Raw genomic sequence first — 20356 nt, forward strand, 5'->3', positions numbered from 1 at the left:
GCTGTCCCTTCAGCACCACGGACCTTTGGCCCCCGATGAAACCACCCGGACCCCGCCCCAGGACTCTGTCTTTTCTCCAGTTTGAGCGGGGGTGTCGGGAGCAGGCGGAGAGCTTTCCTGGGAGGCTGGGGAAGCAGTGAACACTCTTCTCAGCGACTCGCCTCCCAGCAGTGCTATTTTTTGCCATCCGCCCTCACCCCCAGCACACGCGCTCGCACACACACGCACGCACGCACACAGACACACACACACACACACACACACACACACACACACACACACACACACAGACCTCACTGGGTTTCCTTGCCTTGAGTCTCCCGGGGCTGTGAGGAGCCAGGCGCATCTCAAACCGAGCTGGCAGCTCCAGGCTCCGGAGCCATGCCCTGCACGGACCCTCGTTCTTTCCAAGCTCCTGAGGAATGAAAGGAACCCAGGGACCCTCAGAAGGCAGCAGTGATGTGGACCAACCCCCTGGAGCCTGCACCCTTCCGAGGGCCATAGGCGACCCAGGGAACTGGAGAGAGCTCCAGACAGGAAATCCCAGTTTTCCCAAAGTCCCCGTGGATGCTGACAAAAGGAGACCTGAATTTTTGGAAGAGCCTGTGCTAGGTTACCCAGCTGCAGAGTGATTTTCCCCTCCGGCACTGACTCTCCCCCTCCAACCCCCAGCCGTCCAGAGTACCATGAAGAATTATGAGGATGTGTGACAGAGGTATCCAGATGTTGATCACCACTGTGGGAGCCTTCGCAGCTTTTAGTTTAATGACCATTGCAGTGGGCACGGACTACTGGTTATATTCCAGAGGTGTGTGCAGGACTAAATCTACAAGTGATAATGAAACCAGCAGGAAGAATGAAGAAGTAATGACCCATTCGGGGCTGTGGAGGACCTGCTGCCTAGAAGGTATTTACAAATTCCTCTCAATGGCTGTGAATAATCCAGTTTCTGATATTCTGGTGGATGTTTGGGGGAGATGGAGGTAGTGATGAGGAAAGAAGGGTAGTTCAAATTATTGCTGAGAATGTGCAGGTGTCCAGACTGTGACACTGTGTGGGTTAAAGGGGTTGGGTCTTGTTGATTGGTTTTAGTATAAGATTCATGAGATGAGATTTTGTGGCACTCTAGGCAACGTCTGCAGTTGAGAAAAGTCTTTAAATCCAAAATCTGTAGGCATACTGTGAACCGCTTGGATCTCTGGCTTGAGATGAGGTCTTTAACTCTGCTTAAATTGCATTCTGAGGGGAGGGAATGGAAGAGGGAAGAAAGGAGGAAGAGAGGATAGAAGGAAGGAAGTCAGGAAGAGAGAGGGATGGGGGGAGAGAGAGAGAGAGAGACCGGCCTGACCTGGCCTGGCACATTCTGAGCTATTTCCTTGTTTCTCAACATAGTCTTATCAGTTTCTTTTTAGTTTGATCTAACTAGATATTGTCATGAACTTCCATTTCCAACCATTACCGGGGTAGCATATGTTACCCTCCCCACTCCCACCCACATCCCCATGCACACATTTTAAGAAAACTTCCTTAATAATACATGTTTAACTATTTTGGAGCAAAACAAAACTGAAGACTTGGCATTTGGTATCCACCTGTCTTCATTCTTAAATCATCCCCAAATCCTACAAAGATATTCCCATGACATTTACATACGATTTATTCTCCAAGAATTGCAGCTTATCACTTCTAATTCTCAAATTAGAAGATTCATTCTAAATTATAATGATGAAGACAGAACAATTTTAGAATGTAAAGCCCTTGAGTAGCCTATCTCACTATTACACTTGCTTCCATCACATGAGAAGTCACTCTCAGCATCACTGGGCAATGCTTGAATGTCATTGGGAATAAACAGAAAGCAAAGGGAAAAAAATCAAAGCCTTTTGGAGCCTGTATTCCTGAGGGAAGTCATTGGATTAGAGGGGCAGTAGGGAGTTTTCTTAGGCTTCTGAGGACTCTGTGAAGCTTGTCACAGTGATGGGCAAGGAAATCTGGGTTTCCTATATGTTCCCATCCCCTGCTTGCCATTGGCTCTCCACACCTGCATTCCCACTGGTTGGCACTTGACAAGGCTTCTTGAGAACTTGCATTTATGTAAATCACTTAAGAAATCATGCTATGACATCACTTGCTAGTGTAATATTGCATCATTCTTTGGCCTTCTTCCCGTGTCCTGACACTTTGAACAACTGCTCTCCTGATGGCAGTGCTACTATAATTGATTCTATGTCTAACACAGATTTGCAACTGGTGGGAAGCCCAGGTAGAAAAGGACTACTTTAAATGCAACAAGGATCAAGTAAAGTCAGAAGACCTGGATAATGCTGCAAACATCTGTATGACCTTGTTAAGACATTGACCCTTTCCAACTTTCAGTTTATAAATCTGGGTAAACAATAAATTTTGTTTAGATGGTCTTGAATTAGCACTATTTAATGCTTATACTGTTTCCAATGTACTGACAGAAATTCTTGAATAAGTCTTTCTAAGCATTGACAAAAGTCTAATATTTATGAACATTTGTGGTCAAGTATAGTGAAGTCATTCACCTTGGGGAAATCCCATAATTCCCTTTCCTATATTGACAATCAAGAATTGAATTATCTTTGGTACAGCTATAATTTGATGGGTGTTGTGGTACCTACATGGTCCTAAAGATGGCATTTTTAAAAAACTGAGGCTCTTCCAAGCCGAAAATGGCACATATGTTACCATACTTTAGCCATTTCCATTTCTTCTGCCTCTTGGAACTAAACCTGGGAATGCACAATTAAGCATCAAATTAAACACCTTTATGATCCATCAAAAAATAAATATCAGAGCAGACTTTCCACATTATGATCTATGAAAAAAATAAATCTAGAATTTCTGAACTCTTGCTAAGAATTTTTCAATTAATGGTTTCTCTTTTCTCCAACATTATGTTCTACACCTGCAGTTTGTACAAGGGATTGAAACCCCACCCAGACATTCCGTAGGCTTAGTGGGAGAAGTGAGAAACTGAATCAAGAAGGAACTAGATGAATTAAAGATGTGTCCTTGGGCAGGTGCATTCTTTTGAGAAAATGTGGTACAGTCTCCATATCATTTGGCCTGGCTATTTTGTTTTTTACATTTTTTGAAGTACTAATGCACAAATCTTAATAAATCATGACAAAGCATTAGCTATATGTACATCCATATAACCAACTCCTAGACAGGCCTGGCTAACATTTCAAGCAAGATTTTATTTAAATGTACTGAATGCATCAAGTGTTCGGAGAATTTGCAGGAGCCTCTGCTTTCTGCATGGGGAGACACATGTAGTTGGTAGCATCTATCCTAGGCATTTTCATCCTTTGCCAGAATGAAGATGTACAGCCATCTCCCATTCAGTATTTTCTATTTACTCCAGAGCCCCAATATCCTCTTTTTCTGGCCCTCTGACTGTCAAAGGAAAACTTGAGAAGATCTTGTAGCCCAAATTGTTTTAGAAATAAAATTCGAAGAGTCAGTTCTTCCATTCTTTTTAAAAGAACCATGAGACCATGTGACTGTTTCATCCAAAAGAAGAGAATGGTCAATAGGGATATGACAGCTGTCTGCAAATGTCTAAAGGGCTGTCACATGGAAGAGAGATTTGAAATGTTCTGTGTGGCCTCAAGGGTGTAGAAGTAGGAGCTAAAACAAAACAAGTCTTACCTCAGGATGAATAATTATCCAATGTGGAGTGGGAAGCTTTAGGAGGTAATGGACCCTCCAACACCAAAGACATTTAGGTATAAGAAAGCTACATCATTTGTTTCCAAACTTGGCTAGTCATCAGAATCACATAGCACACTTTAAAAACAAAATAGACCACCAAAGCAGGTGTGGTGGCTCATGCCTGTAATCTCAGCACTTTGGGAGGCTGAGGTGGGAGGAGGATTGCTTGCGCCCAAAAGTTCAAGACAGACCTGAGCAACACAGTGACACCTCATTGCTACAAGAAAAAATACAAAAATCAACTGGGTGTGGTGGCACACACCTATAGTTCCACATACTCAAGAGGCTGAGGCAGAAGAATAGTCTGAGCCCAGAAGGTCAAACCTGCAGTGAGCTGTAATCATGCCACTGCACTTCAGCCTGGGTGACAAAGTAAGACTCTGATCCCTTCTCAAAAAAAAAAAAAAAAAAGACTGATGACCATTTGTACCCCACATATTTTAAATAAATAAATAAACAAATAAATTAGTTTTAAAAAATAGACCATTAGGTTCCATAGCTAGATTCTCTGCTTCCATAGGTCTGTGGTTAATCGCTGGAATCTGAATTTTTCAAACATGGACCAAGCAATTATGATGTCAAAGCAAACATATCTTGGTATTTATACTGGGCCTGGGAGTGACTATCTATGTGTTTTAAATAAGATCACATCACTCAAATAACAGAAGAATGTTTCCAGATTTTATTTCTATAACCCACCAGAATATTACTTACATGTAGCACTTATGTATATTATTTATTTATAAGTAGTTGCACTGTGCTAAGAAATTTGAAAAGGTAACTCTTTCATGTTTAAAGTATCTCAGTGATGTAGGTACTATTAGTTCCCTCATTTTACAGATGAAGAAACTGAGGCCTGGATAATTTATATAACTTGCTCGAGCTCACATCCCTAAACCCAGCAAGCAGTACTTAATCTAAGTCAAGTTGCTTCTCAAAGCATTTGCTGGAGAATGTTAATTCATGCTTTGGTGGATGCTTTGCTACAAACGTTAGCTTGTGAGAATGCCCAGACACACGGGTTTTTCCATTCAGAAGTCTTAGATCTCAGAACACACGGCATGCCTGTGCAGCATCGACAGGGGCACAGGAGCCACCAGACAGGCACAAACTCAGAGGCAGCAAAGGACATGCTTTGAATGAAAAAATAATAGACCTATGTAGAGACACCCACATGGAGAAAGCAAAACCAATGCCTGACTCATTATCTGGAAAGCATGCGAGGCATTCACAGAGCAGTACCGCAACTTGCTGCATGTTTTCAATGATAGTGTGTGAATTTGAATAAGAACATGTTCAACATGTGAGTCTCTCATTAAGAAAACCTCTTGAAGTCTAAGATACAATCAAAGTGATAATGGAAACTGTTGGCCTAGTCGTGAGGAACCCTGAGTGCTAATCACATTTCCATCACTAACAATTATGTGAGTTGTGCATGTTGATTTCCTCCTTTGGACCTCAGTTTACCCAATACTGAAAAGGAGGACTTCAGATAAGATTAGGGAATGACAAATTTGAATGTCCAAGTGGACTAGGAAGGCCATGTAAAGCATTTCACAGTCATCTAAATTCTATGGGAGCAGGAGGAGAAGATGTACACTGGAAAGATACATGGTAACTGAAACTGGATCTCAGTGTGAGGGCAATAGGAACTGGTGGGGACAGGGGCAAACTGGAGAGCAACAGCCCCTTCTAAAGGACAACTACTACTTGACTTGAGTTGATTTTTACCCTGGGAAAATGTGCACCAAATGTGGCCCAATATTTCAAGTAAATAAAAGCTGTAGGCACAAAAGTCAGGTGTAAAATTGCTTGATTTTAAAAACGTGGGCAACTAGGCCGGGCTCGGTGGCTCAGCCTGTAATCCCAGTGCTTTGGGAGGCTGAGGAGAGTGGATTGCCTGAGCCCACAGGTTCGAGACCTGCCTGGGCAACTTGGTGAGACCTCATCTCTACAATAAATAAAAAATCAGCCGGGCGTGGTAGCACGCGCCTGTAGTTCCAGCTACTTGGAAGGCTGAGGCGGAAGGATCACCGGAGCCCAGCAGGTCGAGGCTGCGGTAGCCGGGAGCGGCCACTGCATTCCAGTCTGAGTGACAGAGTGAGACTCCAACTCAAAAAATAAAAACAAAAAAATAAAAAATTAATAAAAATAAATAAATAAAAATGTGGGCAACAAGGCTGAGGTGGAAGAATCACTTGAGCCCAGGAGTTTGAGACTGCAATGAGCTATGATCATGATACTGCACTTCAGCTTGGGCAAAAAAATTCCACTCTATCTCTAAAAATAAAATAAAATGTGGGCAACCAATTCAACTTTTAAAGAATGCCTAGTAGCTGAATTTGGATAGCCCCTTCTAAGTCTGGAATTTACCTCAATGGCCCTTTAATCCAAACTTCTGATATTTTTATATTTGATTTCTGAATGACTCTATTCATCAATAATCACGTGTTCAATTTATTTTTAAAATTGCCAACTAAAAAAAGAAAGCCCACTTAGGATTTAGGATTTTAGGACAAGGAACTTAAAATTATGAAGAAGAGGTTCAACAAACTGCTATTTCTGCTACAGATGGGCCTGGATGACACCAAACATCTGGCTGAAAAACTGAAAAAAATTAGCCAGTCATTAGACGTTCCCCCATATTTCCAAATCTCCAGATGGTTGACTTTTTTATCCAGATGGGGTTCCAGCTTTATTTATGTGTTCATAAGCCTTCAGGGAAGCTGCAAAGATGTGGTTGAGGATGGAGGTGAGAGAAAGAAATAACATTTATTGAGCATTTTAGATGTGCCAAGCCTTGTGCTGGGTGTTTTCATGCATGTTAACTCATATTCATCATATATCCTGTCAACCCCTGTCTTCTGGGGCCCAACTGTGCCCCTAAATCTCAAAACCAGCATCAAGAAGTCACTTCTGTACCTCCAGCTCCAGTCCTAGATTTAATACCATGCTCTCCCTTAGACATGAGTTCAGAATGTGCTAGAACTCTCTTACTCTCTTCCCTACTCCTGAGTTTTTCCCTGTTTCTTTTTCTGTATTCTTACTCCTTGCTCCTAAGCCCAAGAGACAGATGGAAGAGAGAAGTGGGCTGGGGTCTTAAGGCAGGATGGGCGTGAGTGAGGACTGTGTTTGTGGATCGTGTCAGAACTGGGCAGGTGGTAGAGGTCATTGTATAAGCATGGCAGACATTCAGCCAGAATGTGTCCACATAGCCATGCTGGTTGTTCAAATGTTAAAGTACTTCCTTATCTGTTGATAAACAACATCTTGCCCAAGTCCCCCACCAATTCCCTACCACCACCACTGCACCCACCTTAATCCTTCCTAAGACTTCCCAAACCACCCTAAGATCCACCAAGTGAAGGGCAAAGACCTGGCCCAGCAGAGGCCATCATGACCCTACTCCAGTCCTATAAATATCCATTCTGACTGACTGTCCTACTGGGTGTTAACTATTTTGATCTTACTCCTAGTTGTACCATCACCGGTGGAAAGAACCTATTCCTTTTCTTTCCACCTCACACCCAGCTTTCTACCTTTTGACTCTAGAATTCCTATCTTTGGAAGTAGATGCCTTGAAAATACTTTTGCTTGTTTCATCCTTTGAAATGCTGTCTTTTGGATTAAAATAACAGTGAGTGACCTTCATTCAAAGATGGGATTATTAAAGTCCAAAAGACTTAGAAAAAAATTAAATGAAAGGTTGGGTGACCAGTGTGGGTTATTTGTATGAAGAAGCAGTGTTTGTCAAGAAAAAAATAAAATAGTGTTGGCCAGGGGCAATAAGAAAGATTTGCAACCTTGCCCAGCTCAGTGAAGTGATAGGTTAGGCTTATCTTTCTCTTGCCCCCTGCCTCTTCTAGCATACTGAAGGTGCTAGAATCTAAAGGAGAGGGGAACGGGAATAGACCTTTGAATTCAACATGCAATCTGAAATTTTAGACAGAACTGGAAGTTTTAACAACAAAAAGTAACTGGGAAGTTATGAGACTTGTCTCAAATATGGCTAGGAGGCTGAGGTGGGAGAACTGCTTGAACCCAGGAGTGCAAGACCAGCCTGGACAACATAGTGAGATCCCATTCCTACAAAAAATGTGAAAAAGTAAAACAAATAATTAAGCAAAAAGATGGTTTTTAAAAAATGTTCTACTAGAGCACAGTGCCATGGGCTTACGGGGTGGGGGGGAGGTGGGCATCTGATTTCCTGAGGGAATGTGACTTTGATTGATTTAGTTTTATTATAGATTCAGGCCCAGTTGCTTGTAGAAAATTCTGAAAATGCACATAAATGTTTTGTTCAATAGAAGTACCCATGATTTTCATTCATTAGTGGAGATAACCCCTCATATTGTGGATTTATTTCCCCCACTGGAACATTAATCAGTTTTATATCAACTTAACAATCTTATTTCAGCTATTTTTTCACTGAAAACAATATATAACATTTTCCTTTGAACAAGTTTTGTCATTCTGCTGGTTACCTCATTGCTGAATTGAATAAAACTTGACATGAGCTCACTATATATTTTAGGAGAAGTAAGTTTTTAATAATTTGAAAATTATACTTTGACATATGGAAGTACTTTCAATGAAAGCAATGTTTCTGAGGTTATAGAGAAGCCTAGAAAACCTCATGATGGTTTTTCTTTTCCCCCATCCTCATGACCCTGCCAGAGAACACGTTTCAATGTAGGAAAAAAATGAGCTTTTCGTAATTTATGAGCGACCACAGACAGTATGGAATAGCAGAAGAGGCTTTGGAGTCAGGTGGACCTGGAGTCTCATCTGGGTCCTTCCACTTACTGATTGTGAAACTTTGAAAGTTGCTTAACCTCTGAGCATGTTTCCTTACCTGTCAAATGGACCAGGCGTAGTGGCTCACACTTGTAATTCCAGCACTTTGGGAGGCCGAGGCGGGAGGATCCTTGAGGTCAGGAGTTCCAGAACCGTCTGGGCAACATAGTAAGACTCCATCTCTATATTTTAAAAAACAGAAAAAACAAAAAAAAGGAAAAACAAAAGTTGCAAGTACTTTCAACTGTCTCTGTTTTAGCTCTTGTGGCTCCCTCATTCCTTCATACCTCTAAATAACATATTGACCATTCACTCTTGATTTATTCACTTTAGATAATATCCACTTAAGACAAATGACAAGTTAGCTTTCTCTCGCAGGTACTTCCCTTCCCCCCAATTCTTTTACTTCTTCAGTGAGTTGCTTGGGGATCCAAGAAGAATAATTCATAATGATTGGGGGCGTCTCATAAAAAAGGGAGAAGTATCTCATTCTGGGTTGGATCCTTGCTCAGATAGCACAGCTACCCTTGTGCTGAGATCGGCAGGGAGCTGAGAGAGCAGCCCAGCAGGGCAGCAGCATTTTTGAAGTGGTGATGTGCTGAGAGTGGTCTGTATCTGGCAGTGGCGAGCTGAGCTTGAGCCGCTATGTCCGTGTCCCACCCAAGAGGGCAGCCTGTGAGCCAAGAACACCCTAGCCAGGCTGCATGATGTTTGTGAAGATGTTGCCCTTTACAAGGCTGTCTGGTCTCACTCGCCAAACTATGGCTTTTGGCTCAGAACTGAGTCTATTGAAAGAAGGAGGGCCTTTATGACAACAAACATAAATAATGCCATCATGCTTTGTCTCTAAAGTGCTAAAAGTTGGAAACTCAGTGGGGTATACCTATGGTGATACAGGACTACATCTCAGGAGTTGGCAAACTTCGGCTAGGCCAAATTCAGCCCGTTGTTTGCTTCTATACAGCCCACGGCTGAGAATAATTTGCATATTTTTAAATGATTGAAAAATTAAATAATATCTAGTAGCATTTCATGGCACAAAAGAATGATATAGAATTCAAATTTCAGCATTCAGTGTCCTAAATGTTGTCGATTAAAAGCTATGGAGGTGCCGGGCTCGGTGGCTCAGCCTGTAATCCTGTGCCTTTGGGAGGCTGAGGTGAGTGAATTGCCTGAGCCTGCAGGTTCGAGACCCGTCTGGGCAGCGAGACCTCATCTCTACAATAAATCAAAAACTCAGCCGGGCGTGGTAGCGCATGCCTGTAGTTCCAGCTACTTGGAAGACTGAGGCGGAAGGATCGCCGGAGCCCAGCAGGCGAGGCTGCGGTGGCCGGGAGCGGCCACTGCACTCCAGTCTGGGCGACAGTGAGACTCCAACTCAAAAAAAAAAAAAAAAAGCTATGGAGGTGTTCACAGGGTACTGTATGCACCAACTGCGGTCTCAGCAGCATGGGGCAGTAAGTTGCCAATGGAGGGAACCAGGTGGATGGAAAAGTCTAGAGCAGAGTCAGATACTCCACATCAGGAAAGGATGTTGTAGTGGGCAGGCACCATAGACCCTCCAGTCACTAATGCATGTGACTCCATAGGAGAATCACTATGTTGATCCCCACTACACAGAGAGCCCTGGCCATCAGTGTTAGCCAGGGACAATAAGAAAGGTTTGAAACCTTGCCCAGTTCAGTGAAGTGATATGTTAGGCTTATCTTTCTCCTGCCCCCTGCCTCTTCTAGCATACTGAAGGTGCTAGAATCTAAAGGAGAGGGGAACAGGAATAGACCTTTGAATTCAACATGCAATCTGAAATTTTAGGCAGAACTGGAAGTTTTAACAACAAAAAGTAACTGGGAAGTTATGAGACTTGTCTCAAATATGGCTAGGAGGCTGAGGTGGGAGGACTGCTTGAACTCAGGAGTACAAGACCAACCTGGGTGACAGAATGAGATCCTAAGAAGAAGGAGGAAGAAGAGAGGAAGAGGAAGAAAGAAAAGGAGGAGAAAGAGGAGAGAAAGAAAGAAAGAAAGAAAGAAAGAAAGAAAGAAAGAAAGAAAGAAAGGAAGAAAGAAAGAAAGAAAGGAAGGAGAGGAAGGAGAAGAAGAAGAAAGTGAAAAGTTTAATATAATACAGTTGAAAGACAAAATAAAACTGCTGCATGTTCATTTCCCACTAAGGTGAGACTCATCAACAAATCTAAACAATGACATCATGCTTTGTCTCTAAAATTCTAAAAGTTGAAAACTCAGTGGAGCATACATATTGTGATACATAACAATATCTCAGGAGTTGGCAAACTATGACTGGGCCAAACTCAATCTATTGCTTTTTTCTGTACCACCCACAGCTAAGAATATTTTGTACATTTTTAAATTGTTGAAACATTAAATAATATCTAATAACATTTTATGACACATAAGAATGATATAAAATTCAAATTTCAGCATTCATAACCCAAAATGTTGTCAATAAAAAAAATTATGAAAGTTGTTTTCTCTCTTGTCATTTATGTATCTCCATAGTATCCTTAATTTTGCTGCTTGGCCTGCAAAGCCTAAGATATTTTCTATCTGGCCCTTTTTCAGAAAAAGTAAAATTTGCCAACTCCTGCTATATCTTACCACAGAGACGTGTAGAAGACTATAATAACATCTTATTTCTAGAAGGATAGAAGGACTCTTTGTTTTCCCAAAAATATCAAATTGCTTCTCTTTTTCTCATACCATTTGTCTGTTTTATAGACTCTTCATGTGATCAGGTCTTCTTTCTTTCCCTGGGAACTCTCACTTAGTTTTGTCCTGATGATCCTTGCCCTCTTTTTGAGACATGGAGAAGTTTAAAGTCAATGAGATTCTCCCTTCTCTGATGTCTCCAGGAAAAGGTAACCCTTGACCAAGTATACAATAAATGGTATCTGTTGGGGCTGAGAAAAGAAGAAAGCTGTGAGAATCAGTGGCAATAAAACAGAAAGGAACAATATAGGCAATGTTGAGAGTAGACTCAGTGAGACATGGTTACTGGGTGGGAGAGAGTGGAAAACTTGAGGCCCACAACAGGTAGATGGTGTCGAGAGACAGATTGGGGTACTGGTCTACATATAGTTCCACAGATGAGGTTCAGTATGCTCATGAAACTTCTTGAAAAATGTGTGAATGGGCTCTTTTATGGAAAGTCTTATATTCCAAAGTATCACAAATCACAATATAGAGCTTAGAACAGAGGTGAAACCTAGGAGTGACTCTTAGTATCATGCCAACATAGTTGGTATCTGAAGGCCTGAAAGTATACAAGAAACTCCAGAGAAAATGCAATGACTACAAAGAGGGGAAATGACAACCCTAAGTAGCACTAAGACCTATGAACAAAGATTAGAGGAGCCAGTGGGAATTGAGAAAAAGCAGAGATGAAGGAAGAGAAAGAGAATTCAGGCTCTGACTAGCATCTTATGGGACCACTGAAGCTTGCCCCAGCATGATGGGGGATGAACAGCAATGTCTACACTAGAAGTTCTCCAGTCTAAGAGAGCTCTCTGCAGGGCAGGAGACTTGCCTGTGGACTACTTCCTGGGTTTGCATGAGGTGGTCCACTTCTAGCATCAGTGTGCCCTTCTTCCTGGGATTGGTCAGCAGGTAAGATGCTGTTATAAAACCTGGGAGATGCTTCCAAGGAAGTTGTAGAAGGAGAAGATGGGTGATGAGAATCCCAGAAAGAAGTACCGAGAAACTAGTAAAAATAATTCATAGTGAACACATAATGAACACCTTCTATGTGCCAAGCTGTGATTATTGTGGCAGAGTGAGCATTCATTCCTGGGCTAACCTGTGACATTTGTTTATTTATTTAACAAACACACACTAGATTCCAGGAATTGTTCTAAGGAAGCACTTTACAAATATTATTTAATTCTCCTGACTTCTTCAGGAAATAGATACTGCCATTACCCCCGTTTTACGAAGAGAAGCACACAGTGAGTAAGGCAGCTGGGATTTAAACTCTGCCTTCTTCTGTCTCTCACTAACTGTATGTCAGGCACTTAGATAAACATCATAAACAGACTCGATTGAGTCTCATCCTAGCCCCGAGTACTCCTAGTTGTCCTGTTCTACCAGCATGGAAACTGAGGCTCAGAGAGGTGAAATAGATCATGCTGCTAGGTGGTGGTTGGGACATGAACCACAGTTTCACTCCAGCCACCATGCTGCACTGCCTTAATTTAAAGGCCCAGACCTGATGGAGTGGGTGTCCTTTTACCTGCCCATCCCGGTGTCAACGAGAGTTTGATGCCAGTCACTGGCACTGAACCACTCAACGACTGGAAATACTGTGAAAAATAATTAGCCCAAGCTTTGCCAATTTTGATTCCAAATCCAAAAAGCAAGTCAAGGAAAAGAAATGGTAAAGCCAGTAAGACATTATAGCACTTGGCTACAAAGAAATACCACCTCTGGAGACCAAATGTAATATTTCTTTAAAAAGATAACAATCAGCCGGGCTCGGTGGCTCAGCCTGTAATCCTGTGCCTTTGGGAGGCTGAGGTGAGTGGATTGCCTGAGCCCGCGGGTTTGAGACCCGCCTGGGCAGCGAGACCTCATCTCTACAATAAAAAATCAAAAAATCAGCTGGGCATGGTAGCGCATGACTGTAATTCCGGCTAATCGAAGGCTGAGGCTGAAGGATCGCCAGAGCCCAGCAGGCGAGGCTGCGGTGGTTGGGAGCGACCACTGCACTCCAGTCTGGGTGACCAAGTGAGACTCCAACTCAAAAAAAAAAAAAAGTAGAAGATAACAACAATCATTTGGAAGTGAGAAAAACAAAACAAGGAGTCTAACTGGTTGCAGGCAAGCAAGCTATTTGAGATTCTTACATCTTCTACGTTGGAGCTGAGGTCTTTGCAAACTTGAGGATGCCATCAGGCTCATGGCTGTCTTGCTGCTTGAGGAGTGACCTTGGGCACATTCTTTGACTCCTTTTAGCTTTAAGCTCTGTGTCAGCAGGAGACAAGGATTCCATCCTACCCCCCACTGACTTGGATAACTCTGTCACACCAGCCAGACTCTCATGTAGCACTCAAAAGGCCAAAACCATCTTTGTTTGTTTGTTTGTTTTTTGGGTTTTTTTGAGTTGGAGTCTCACTCTGTCGCTCAGACTGCAGTGCAGTGGCCGTTCCCGGCCACCGCAGCCTCACCGGCTGGGCTCCAGCGATCCTTCCGCCTCAGCCTTCCAAGTAGCTGGAACTACAGGCGCGCGCTACCACGTCCAGCTAATTTTTTGATTTATTGTAGAGATGAGGTCTCGCCAAGTTGCCCAGGCGGGTCTCGAACCCGCAGGCTCAGGCAATCCGCTCACCTTGGCCTCCCAAAGCGCTGGGATTACAGGCTGAGCCACCGAGCCCAGCCGCCAAAACCATCTTTGAAGAGCATTAGTCATGCAACAGACCAATATACCACCAGACCTCATTCTTACTGACCTTGAACTTGAGTGGGCCAGAAATAGGCAGCGAGGATGGGATTAGGGCAGGCAAAGCCTAATATCATCTATCCCCCTTTTAATCTACATGCTGTAAGAAATGTCCAATATCTTGTTACCACCCAGAATCTTCATCCACCCCATTTCCCTGAAGCACCAGCCTAGAACCTGAGCCTGCTGAGTAGTAGATGCTCAATAAATATACAATGAATCTGTTGCTGGAGGGAAGGTAATTCAATTGTCTTGAGTTTCTTCTAATGAATCCATTCTAATTCCTAACAATCGTTGCTCTGCTCTTAAATGCTTACAAACCACCCTTTAGGCTGGGCTTGGTGGCTCATGCCAGGTAACCTAACATTTTGAAAAACCAAGGTGAGAGTTTTGTTTGATCCCAGGAGTTTGAGACCAGCCTGGACAACATAGCAAGGCCCTGTCTCTACAAGAGAGGCCGGGGAGATCATTAAAAACAACAAACACACACACGCACACTTTAAGTAATATATCCTATAATCCCAGTCACAACTGTTTGTAATTCAGCCTGTAGTTTGAGAGAGCTCTCTGGTCTTGAAAACCTCAAGGTTATTTGTCTACTCATTATGTTCCATTTTGTCCTCAATTATCCAGAGGAATTCCACAGTCTTGTTTTGAAATTCCCTCAATATCCTGAGTGGGGGTTGGGGGGAGGAAATACATGTTGTGTGGACATATTGTGCATAAATCTAGCAGACACTGTTTCTATTCCTTGTGCCTAAGAGTCTATATATATTTGGTCACCTGCACATTTAGGAAGTGGAATTTCCACCACTCTACATTCTGTACCATATGCTGCTCGGCATCACGCATAGCTGCCCTGGAACGCAATAATACCTACCTGTTCAATTAATGGGATCCGGAAACCATGGGGAACCATTGAGGTGCCTCCCATCACCTCATCCATTGCAAAACTCCACTGTCACCTGTGGAAATGAGTTTTGGCATACAGTGGCTAATATAGATGCATATTTACAACAAATCATTTTGACCTTTTGCAAATTACAAGACAGCAGAACCAATTAGCTGCTTATCAGCTTAAAATGCCTTAAAATATGTATTACCAAGTAAATCTTCATTTTTCAAATCATAACTTTTCACCGAAGATGAATCTGGCAGGCAATCAAAATGCTCTAGGTGTTTAGAGAAAAATAAAAAGATCAAATCAAGAGGCAGTGGTGTTCATCTGAGTCAAAGATCTGCTGCACAGCATAATAATTGCTCTTTTCTGCTTTTTTGCTCTCTGGTGAGTGATGGCTTTGTCCTGAGCAGTTGGGAGATGACAGGCTTTGGTCCCAAGAGATAATGAGGACTGAACTAAGGAAATCAGGTCTGGTCCACCCCAAAGATGATTTTCCAGTTAGAGTCTCTGGGACTCAACTGCAGTGACAGCTTATTGACTTAAGAAGAGAGAATCCCAGTCCTGCACTGTGGACTTCCTCTAAACCACCCATATACAGAGAAGGTGTATTGGGGTGGGGTGGGGAACAAATTTATCAACAGTATGTTCAAGTGTGTTTTCCTGAGAAGGTGACATTTAACTCAAAATATGAAGGAGGTGAGGAACCAAGCCAAGTAGCTAACTGGGGAAGGGCATTCTAGGCAGAAGGGACAGCAAGTGCAAAAGCCCGGAGGTGGAATGTGCCTGGGGTGTTTACAGAAGCCAGTGTGGCTAAAGGAGGGAGGAGAGAAACAGACCCATTTATGATACTGCAGGCCGGGTCATGTAGGGCCTTGAACGGAGTTGTAAGGAATTTGACTTTGACCTGAGTGACTAGAAGCCTTTGGAGGAATTTGAGCCCAGAGTGGCATGTTCTTAAGTTTGTCATTTGTGAGTCTTCTTCTCAACTGCATTATTTGCTGCTTGACAGAAAGAGCGCTTGTCCTGTGACCTCTCTTGCTGCCCGTGGGCAAGAACTTTAGGGCTAGACTTAACACTTTGGGTATGGTCGAGTAGCATCTCATCAGCATGGTCTTCCTTCTTCCTTTGAGGACAAGCCCATGATCCTTTATTACTTTTCATATTTTATTTCTCATAGTAGGAAAATGGGGTTTAAAAATGACATTGCGGTAGAAGTTTCTAGTGCTTACGAAGTCTTGCAAAGCTCTTAGAATCATCCTTCCTTCTGAGCAGTCCCTTCCTAATCCACAGATTCTCACTTTACTCCAGCTCAGGCCAACATCTCATAAGAGATGTAAAGTGAGTAGTTTGCCTTTGGGGGGAACTTCAGGCTGGAATCCTGCTCCACAAGCACTTATTGGATAGTTACTATGTGCTAGACACTGTGCTGGGTCCTAAGGATCTGGCAGAGAATGAGGTAGACAAGGCTCCTGTCCTTGGTAAGCTCCCAGTTGGGTAGGAAAGATACTGACTAAAGTGCCTCTGGGTGAGCAGGCCATGGGGCTCCTACAGCATAAAGTCCTGGGTCCTGGGTCCGTCAATGATGGGGGGTTGTCACAGAAATGTTCTCTTAGGGCTTGTGAGTTCCCACAGTGCCTGGGCCTCAGTAGGTGCTCAAAACACATTTGCCAAATTCACAAAAAAAGATTGTTTAGAGTATACAGAGGAGAAGTAACCTCTCAGAGTACTGGGGGTTGGAATAGAAATAAATTCAGAGCTCCTGGTTTCTTATCTTTAGCAGAGGGGGAAAGAGAATAGGGAACTAGACCAGGTGCGATGGCTCATGCCTGTAATCCCAGCACTTTGGGGCGCAAAGGAGGGAGAATTGCTTGAGCACAGGAGTTTGAGACCTGGGTAACATAGCAAGATCTCATCTCTACAAGACAATTGAAAAAAATTAGCCGGGCATACTGGTGAGTGCCTGAAGTCTCAGCTACTTGGAAGGCTGAGGCAGGAGGATCACCTGAGTCTGGAAGATCAAGGCTTCGTTGAGCCATGATGGTGCCATTGTACTCCAGCCTGGCCAACAGAGTAAAATCTTGACTTAAAAAAAGAACAGGAAACTAGGCTACCTCTAGAAATTAATGAAGACACATTGAGTGATTTTACATTTTCTCTCTTTTTTTATTTTCTAACTTTCTGTTTTTAACTAACTAACTAAATAAATCTTGGAGTGGCATATTTTTTCTATTGTATTTTCTTAAATAAAACTCTTTTATAACATGAAAATAATGCAAAGACACATTATTAACATAAACTTTTAAAACAAAATAGATGAGACTCGGTTTCCCCTGTACCCTCACTACAATCTCATCCTCTTCCAGTTTCGTGAATGTCCAATGAATAATTTTCTTCTCTACCAAGTCAGAGATTAAGGAGAGTATATTTTTCTTTTCAAGTTCAAATTCTTCACAAGTTACTCCAAAACTTTTAAATAGTTATCTTACAACTCACTAACATTTAATCATGAACAATGTTTCAAAAATCAGATCATATAGAAGCATCAGTGACAAGCTTCAACCTCAGGCTCAGGGCTACTGGTGCCTCCCTACTTCAACCTCAAGTCCTATTTGCCAGAGCAAGCTTTTTTTTTTTTTTTTTTTTTTTTTAAGATGGAGTCTCACTCTGTTGTCCAGACTGGAATGCAGTGGTATGGTCATAGCTCACTGTAGCCTTGACCTTCTGGGTTCGGAAGAACCTCTCACTTCGCCTCCTCCTGAACAGCTGTGACTATAGGCATGTACCACCATGGCTGGCTAATCTTTTTAACTTTTATTCTGTAGAGTCGAGGTCTTGCTATATTGCCTAGGCTGGTCTCTAGCTTCTGGGTTCAAGCAATTCTCCCACCTCGGCCTCCCAAAGTGCTAGGATTACAGGCATGAACCACCATGCCTGGCTGAGCAAGCTGCAAGCTTTTTTTTTTTTTTTAAACTTTTCTTACTCGATTTTTCTGGTGGTTACATTCGTATCTCTAAATAATATACCCATACATTTATTTCTTGATTTATAATCCATTGGCTTCCTGCTGTGATAGTTGAAATTTAGCTTTTCCTTCTGTGTTGACCAACTTTCTAATTTTAAAAAATAACGTACATCTTCATTTCTTTTTTCATTCACCTTGGGTAGACTGTCTTAGCTTCCCACTTTGCAGAATAAAGATGTCCACATTCCGTACTTCCACCTACCCATGCCTGTCGGCTGTGTTTTTACTTTCTCATTGTCAAGATTAATTTCGTTTTCATTCTATTTTTGTATCTACACCAATGTCTTCAATGCTTGGGCTGTAGATTGATTCTGAAGATTGAAAATCAATGAACAGTATTATGATTATGTAGATAATGTTTAATGCAAAACTGAGTTTTTTTCCTAGGATTACATTTTTCTCTTTCTGGTTTCAATGTCACAATCTCTGAGTCATTCCAAGATAAATGTCCAAATGGAGTCTCTTAATATGTATCCAGTTGCTCAAAATCATGTCATATGTTTATTTGCATCACATTTGGGCTCATTTTTCCTGAAGTTTCTGATTGACTCAAAGAGTTTTTTAACGGGTAATTTCCGAGCAGAGCAAAATTTGGCTTTTAAAAACAGGAGCCCTGTGTGAAGGAAAATACCCTTCTAAAAAAAAATCACTCTTTTTCTCTCCCTTCCTTTTTCCTGCTTCTTCAGTACACTTTAGCAGTTAAGAACCCAGCCTCCACTTCAGATTGCCTGGGCTCAAATCCCAGGTCAACCACATATGGCTGCGTGACTTTGAGCACATTGTTTAACTTCCCCATGTCTCCATTGACTCATGTATAAAAGGGGGTGATCGTTGTACCTACTCATAGGGTTGCTATGGGTATTTAATATTTGTACAACACTTAGAACAATGCTTGACACACACAAATACTCATTTGCTGTTGCTTACCGCCATTTTCCTGTGATAAATAGAGTAGACTGAATGTACTAATCAGCATTGTTCCACCCACAGCAGGGCATCACGGTTACCACTGCTCTGTTAGTTCGCAAGAATCTTTGCAAGCTTCAGGGAAGACTGAGGCAAAGCCAGTGATATAGTGGTCTTTGAGGACAAGTCTTGGGCTTGAATTTTTTCACACTGGTTGCTGAAGGTGGACAAGACCTTAGGGAATCTGTGCTCCAGAGTATCTCCCAGATGAACCATATTATAGGACAATTAGCACTTAAATTACAACGGCAAGTACATACTGAATTCTTACAGACATCATTTCACATAACCTTCTCAAGGGTCCTATGGAGTATTGTACCCATTTTATCAATGGCAAAGGCTACTCAGAGAAGTTAACTGTTTCATATCCTCACAGCTCATAAGTGGTATAAGCAACATTCAAACTCAGGTTTTTTAAATCTGAAAACCAATGTCCTTAATCCTGATGTTGTAGTCCAGCATTCTCAAAGTGTGGTCTGTTAACTCCTGGTGTGAGGGGGACCTCCCAAGATCCTTTCAGGAAGTTGGCAAGGTCAAAACAATTTTAGACTAATAATAAGATATGGCCAGGTGTGGTGGTACACACTAGGAGTCCCAGCTACTCGGGATGCTGAGGTAGGAGGATCACTTGAGCCCAGGAGTCTGAGACCAGACTGGGCAACGTAGCAAGATCTTCTTTTTTAAAAAAAGATATAATGAGATATGATTTGCCCTTTTCACCGTGGTGACGTCTGCACTGATGATGCAAAAGCCATGGTAGGCGAAACTGCTGGAGGCTGAGCACAGAACAAGGCAGTGGCTCAGCAGTCATCGCATTTATCACAGGGAACGAAAATGCCAGTTTCACTTGACAATGCCCTTGCTGAAGCTATAAAAGAGCATTAATTGTATAAGTCTCAAACCTTGAGTTCTAGGCTGTAATATTCTGTGCAACCAAGTGGGAAATACACGTGAAGCACCTCAGCTACAAGCCAGAGTATGCTGGTGGTCTCAAGCAAAGGCAGTTGTGTGACTGAGTTGCGAGCTGAACTAGCTGCTTTTTTCATGAAACACCATATTTACTTGAAAGAATGACTGACAGGTAAATTAGGGTTATTCAGGCTTGGGTATTTGGCAGACATTTTTCTCAGAAATGAGCTAAGTAAGCCTGTCACTTCAAAGAAAGCATCTGACAGTATTTATTGCCAAGGATAAAATTCAAGGTTTCAAGTGAAAATTATGATTTTGGAAAACTTGTTGTCTGGCCCCATGAGCCAATGTGATTTTTTTGGTTTTCTGGATTTTTTTTTTTTTTTGCCTCCCCCCCACATTTGGTTTTATATTGTGTAATGAAATGTGCCAACTTTCGAAGACCTATGATCAATGCATGACATTACAAAATTATGCCTGGGTAAAAGACTCATTCAAAGTGCAGGATTAGAACAATGATTTTAATGTAGTAGAGCATGAAAAGTTAGTTGGTATGGTTTTAGATT

At 42.2% G+C, this 20356-nt stretch overlaps 1 protein-coding gene across 1 annotated transcript in view; it reads left to right on the forward strand.

Moving 5' to 3' along the window:
* The first annotated feature begins 315 nt into the window (after nt 1-315).
* Nucleotides 316-20356, forward strand: part of CACNG3 (calcium voltage-gated channel auxiliary subunit gamma 3) — a 98692-nt gene continuing 78651 nt past the window's right edge. Inside the window, exon 1 of the mRNA XM_008050041.2 lies at nt 316-907. Coding sequence (XP_008048232.1) covers nt 697-907 — 211 coding nt within the window. The 5' untranslated portion in view covers nt 316-696. The remainder of the gene's footprint in view (nt 908-20356) is intronic.

This window comes from Carlito syrichta, unplaced genomic scaffold (genome assembly GCF_000164805.1).
Source record: "Carlito syrichta isolate Samal-C Ts95f unplaced genomic scaffold, Tarsius_syrichta-2.0.1 Scaffold57715, whole genome shotgun sequence".
NCBI lineage: Eukaryota > Metazoa > Chordata > Mammalia > Primates > Tarsiidae > Carlito > Carlito syrichta.